Source organism: Cricetulus griseus, chromosome 4, assembly GCF_003668045.3.
Source record: "Cricetulus griseus strain 17A/GY chromosome 4, alternate assembly CriGri-PICRH-1.0, whole genome shotgun sequence".
NCBI classification, from domain to species: Eukaryota; Metazoa; Chordata; class Mammalia; order Rodentia; family Cricetidae; genus Cricetulus; species Cricetulus griseus.
The window spans coordinates 1,688,319-1,693,953 of record NC_048597.1 but is presented as its reverse complement, the minus strand read 5'-3'; the positions used below and the strand labels follow the sequence as shown (position 1 = coordinate 1,693,953).

The 5,635-nt window shown below is 47.4% G+C and overlaps 1 protein-coding gene across 1 annotated transcript; it reads left to right on the top strand.

Annotated features, from left to right (window-relative positions):
* The first annotated feature begins 3,891 nt into the window (after positions 1-3,891).
* Positions 3,892-4,803, top strand: B3galt5 (beta-1,3-galactosyltransferase 5). Its single transcript, XM_035443445.1, has one exon. It carries the CDS (start codon positions 3,892-3,894, stop codon positions 4,801-4,803), a length of 912 nt encoding a protein of 303 aa, XP_035299336.1.
* Positions 4,804-5,635: the final 832 nt, after the last annotated feature.

Here is a 5,635-nt window from a genome sequence, read left to right as displayed (position 1 = left end):
GTGCCCAAAAGTGGTATTGCAGGTCTTGAAGTAGGTTGATGCCTAATTTTCTGAGAAATCACCATACTGATTTCCACAGTGGCTGTACAAGTTTGTACTCCCACTAGCAATGGAGGAGTGTTCCCCTTTCTCCACATCCTCTCCAGCATAAGCTCTCATTGGTGTTTTTTATCTTAGCCATACTGACAGCTGTAAGATGGAATCTCAGAGTGGTTTTTATTTGCATTTCCCTGATGACTAAGGATGTTGAACATTTCCTTAAGTGTCTTTCTGTCATTTGAGATTGTTCTGTTGAGAATTCTGTTTAGATCTGTACCCCATTTTTTAAATTGAATTATTTGGTAGCTTGATGTCTAGTTTCTTGAGTTCTCTGTATGTTTTGGAGAACAGCCCTCTGATGAATGTGGGGTTGATGAAGATCTTTTCCCATTCTGTAGGGAGCTCAGGCATTTTCTTAAGACAAGGACTAAAAGTAGCTACATTCTTTGCCAAAATATCAAATAATGGTCTCTATCCCTATTAATAATATTGTTCCCCTCTGGAACCTCTGGAGGTGGGCTCCCATAGTCTGCAACACTTCCACACTGTTACTAGAATGGCCTATTAAGCTCAACTCACAGTGTTCAACCATGTTCCTAGTGCAAAATTCAATTGTCTTCTATATTTCTCCAAAACACACCCAGATCATCTGTCAAGTCTGTCAAGCTATATCTAACTCCATGGTACCAACTTAGTGTTGATTACTTTTCTCTTGCTGTAGCAAAACACCATGAACAAAGGAACTCATAAAAGCATTCAACTGGGCTTAGAGTGTCAGAGGGCTAGTGTCCATAATGACAGAGTGAAGACACGGACAGCAGGAACAGCTTAGAGTTCACATGTAGATCCAAAGTCATGAGGCAGAAAGAGAGAGCACACTGGCAATGGCATGGGGTTTTGAAACTTCAAAGCCCACCCCCAGTGACACACCTCCTCCATCAAGGCCACATCCCCCATCCTTCCCAAATGGTTCCACCAACTGATGACAAAGTATTCAAACCTATAGGTCCAGGGAGGCCATCCTCACTCAAACCACCACTGGTAGCTTCATCTGTGAAGCCCAAGAGGATTTTCAGATTTCTGTTTGTTGTTGTAGGCAGGTGAATCACGTGGTTGACTCTGTGCCTCAGTTGTAACCATTTTAGAAGTCACAAAAGTGAGGCCAGGAATGCAACTCACACACTTGCTCAAGGTCACAGGGAGAGGGCAAAATGTGAAGTAAAGTGCAAAGAATTTGAACAACTTGAACTCCATCACTATGTTTTTTTCTAGTTGTTCCTGAGAGACACACTCTTCATTTTTGACAGACGAACCAGGTCCAGAAGATTGTATGAGGAGGTAGGTTGGAATGTTGCTCATTGACTGCTCTTCACAAGGAATTCATTTCCTCGTGGCTTCTACCTGTGGCTTAGCCCTCTGGATGGAGCTAAGTTCTTACCCAGCAAAAGTGAGTGTCTTCCTTTCTCGGTGCTGTAACACTAACATGGGTGACCCCAAATTTACCACATTCCAGTTTCTAGAATTTCAAGGTAATTGTGCAAATCAGAAAACTGGAGGTGCTTCTGTCTTCATTACCTTTCATGTTGTTAGGACCAAACACCTAATGAAAAGTGCCTTATGAGAGGGAGGATTTACTTTGGATCCTGATTCGAAGTTATTCTCCTTTGTGATGGGAAGATACACACACTGCGGGGAGCAGCTTGTAGCTGTGGTAGTGGTAGTGTGAGATCGCTTGCTCACATGTTTGGATCAGGAGGCAGAGAGGGGACATGAGGTGGTCGGTGCCAAAGACTCAACAGTCAACCCCCAGCACTCATTTCTTTCTTTCTTTTTCTCCATTTTTAAATTTAAATTAGAAACAAGATTGTTTTACATGTCAAATCCCAGTTCCCTCTCCCTCCCCTCCTCCTCTGCTCACCACTAACACCCTACCTATCCCATTCCATTCCTGCTCCCAGGGAAGGTGAGGCCTTCCATAGGGGGCTTCAGGGTATGTCATAGTCTTTGGGATAGGGCCTAGACCCCCCCCCCCGTGTGTGTCTAGATTCAGGGAGTAACCCTCTATGTGAAATGGGCTCTCCAAAGTCCATTCCTGTTAAGGATAAGTATGATCTATGAGGCTCCATGGGATTTCCCAGGCCTCCTCACTGACACCCACGTTCATGGGGTCTGAATCAGTCCTATGCTGGTTTCCCAGCTATCAGTCTGGGGCCAAGAGCTCACCCTTGTTCAGGTCAGCTGTTGCTGTGGGTTTTACCAGCCTGATCTTGTCTGCTTTGCTTATCATTCCTCCTTCTCTGCAACTAGATTCCAGTTCAGTGCAGTGTTTAGCTGTTGATGTCAGCTTCTGCTTCCATCAGCTGCTGGATGAAAGCTCATGGATGGCACATAAGTCAGTCATCAATCTCATTATCAGGGGAGGGCATTTAGCACTCATCTCTTGTAAGTAGGCCCCAGATCACAGAGAGTTCTACAACCCTTTACAACATCACCATCAGCTTCAGACCAAGAGTTCAAACACATGAGCCTGTCAGGAATTTTTTGAGCCTGCTTAATGAGAGCAGAGGAGTCTGTGGGCAGACCTGTGCGTGCACCCAGAATGCACTGCTTCCAGACCTGTGCCTGCACCCAGAATGCACTGCTTCCAGACCTGTGCGTGCACCCAGAATGCACTGCTTCCAGACCTGTGCGTGCACCCAGAATGCACTGCTTCCAGACCTGTGCGTGCACCCAGAATGCACTGCTTCCAGACCTGCAGGATGTCCAGCTGCATTGTGCCATTCTTTGTCATGGAGTCATCAGAGGTCAGAGCTGAGGATCTGTTGTGAGATCTGCTCCCATCTTCTGAAGGACAAGGAGTCTGAATATCCCATCAGTGAAGGGCTAGTGGTTCTCAGAGCGGGACCAGCATCTAGAACCCCAGGGCTCTCAGTGTGGTACCCGGAGCCAGCATGGCAGCCGCCCTGTGTGCTTCACTGCTGAGGCAAGGCCTCCTCTGTTTCTATGTACCGAAAGAGTCCAGAGTTTTCTAAGCTGTGGATCTCTTCACCTATCTCACCTACCTGGCCTATCAACTCATTATTTATTTATTCTCATTTTTTATTAATTTGTCTTTTATATCCCAATCCCAATTCCCCCTCCCTTCTCTCCTCGCTCTCCCATCTGCTCCACGGAGAGGGTAAGGCCTCCCCTAGGAAGTCTACTAAGTCTGTCCCATCATTTAGTTCAGGCAGGAACAAAGTGCCTCTCCACCCCCCAGACCCCCGTGTCTAAGCTGGGCAAGATATCTCTCTATATAGAACAGGCTCCACTATCAGCTTGTACATTAGTGTTAGGTCTTGGACCCATTACCAGTGGCCTCATGTACTGTCCCATTCACACCATTGTCACCTATACTTGGGGAACTCACATTTTTTAAAAGTTAATTTTTTAATTGTGTATATTTGGGGTTTGTTGTAATTCAGCACACACATGTAAAGTGTATGTTTACACTGATTCACAATTCCATTTCCTTAAACATCTATTTTCCCCTTTGTGTTTGGGTAAATTTTAGAAGCTTTTAGTTTGTGCATCTGGGCCTTTTGCCTGCATGTTTCTTTGTGCATCACATGTGTGCAGTGCCCCACAGAGGCCAGAAGAGGGCGCTGGACCCTCTGGAATTGCAAGCACAGGAGGTGCTGGTAGCAAGTGTTCCTATGTACTGAGTGGTCTCTCCAGCCCTGTGCTGGGAACTTACAAATACTTCTCTGTCAGTTACTTGTAAAACATAAATTCTGGCCCCAGGTACTATGCTTGGAACACCAGAACGGGCGACCTGGCAGTTTGTCTTTGTTCTTTCAGATGACCTCGAAGATGAAGCTGGTTTATGCTTTCCTTCTGATGATGGGCGCTCTCTGCTTGTACCTCAGCATGGTCCCTTTCAAAGAATTCACGTTTGTTCTCAAGAAGGATCAAGGGAAGTTCCTCCAGCTTCCGGATGTAGACTGCAAGCAGAAGCCACCTTTCCTGGTGCTGCTGGTGACATCATCCCACCAGCAGCTGGCAGCTCGCATGGCCATCCGCAAGACCTGGGGTGGAGAGACAGAGGTGCGGGGACAGCATGTGAGGACCTTCTTCCTTCTGGGGACCTTGGACAGCAACAATGAGATGGACGCCATAGCTCAGGAGAGCGAGCAGCACCGTGACATCATCCAGAAGGACTTCAAGGACGTCTATTTCAACTTGACCCTAAAGACCATGATGGGCATGGAATGGGTCCACCACTTCTGTCCTCAGGCGGCTTTCGTGATGAAAACAGACTCTGACATGTTCGTGAATGTTGGCTATCTAACTGAACTGCTGCTAAAGAAAAACAAAACAACCAGGTTCTTCACGGGCTACATAAAGCCCAACGACTTTCCAATCAGGCAGAAGTTCAACAAATGGTTTGTGAGTAAGTTTGAGTACCCCTGGGACAGGTACCCACCTTTCTGCTCTGGTACTGGTTATGTCTTTTCCAGCGATGTGGCAAGCCAAGTATACAACATCTCAGAGAGTGTCCCATTCCTTAAGCTGGAGGATGTGTTTGTCGGGCTTTGCCTGGCCAAGCTGAAGATCCGGCCGGAGGAGCTCCACACCAAACAGACCTTTTTCCCTGGTGGCTTGCGCTTCTCGGTGTGCCGCTTTCGGAGAATTGTGGCCTGCCACTTTATAAAGCCCCAGGACCTGCTCACTTACTGGCAGGCCCTGGAGGCCTCTCAGGAGCAGGACTGTCCTGCTTTCTGAGGGGATTCTGTGGCACCTGGGACAAACTTCTGATATCCTTTGGTGATGCTTTGGGAAGATCTGGGATGGCCTTGCTGGGAACTGTCTCGGGTAGAGAGAGGAGGAGGAAGGCAAGGCACTGCTCTCAACACCCTGCACATGCAGGAATGGATGCCCGAGCAAACAGACTTGTTCCCATTTGGTACCCAGAGCAATAACACATCTCATCTTTCAGGCCTTTGCACTATGTTCTCAAAGACTGAGACATGCCTTCACCTGCTCGTTTCAGGGCTCAGTATACATATGAAGCCATGAATGTGATCATTCCCATTTTACAGGCTAGGAACCAGCATCCAGGGTCACTTACTTGCCCAAAGACTCAGCCTGCAGATGGAGCAGGAACGAGGATCTAGTGCTATTGTAATTCAGTTGGTGGTCCCCAGATGAGCGTCCCATTCTTTGGGAGAGGGTGGTGGTGGGAGAAGCTTGGGGTGGGTATCTTAAAGCTAACTAGCACCCTTTAGTCCCTTTCCCGAGTTCCCTGCCTCTCACTTCCCAATCTTTGCACTTTTTAAATGCTAAGTCTGGGATGAACCGGCTGTCTCAGGCCTCTCCCCTCACTTAAATGATGTATCTAGGTACTGAGTCTGTTAGCCACTTGGTACCCAGTGAGTCTTCAATATGGTCCCAGGAGACATGCATGCCTGCAGACACTAGCTCACCTCTGTCCTGGAAGGAAACTGGGTTATATGGCCATAGAAATCAGGCTGAGAAGCCATTGCTGAGTCTTGCTGAATAGACCAACCCTACTGCTGAAACTCCAGTGAGGGTCGCATCTCCTCTGAACCTTCTG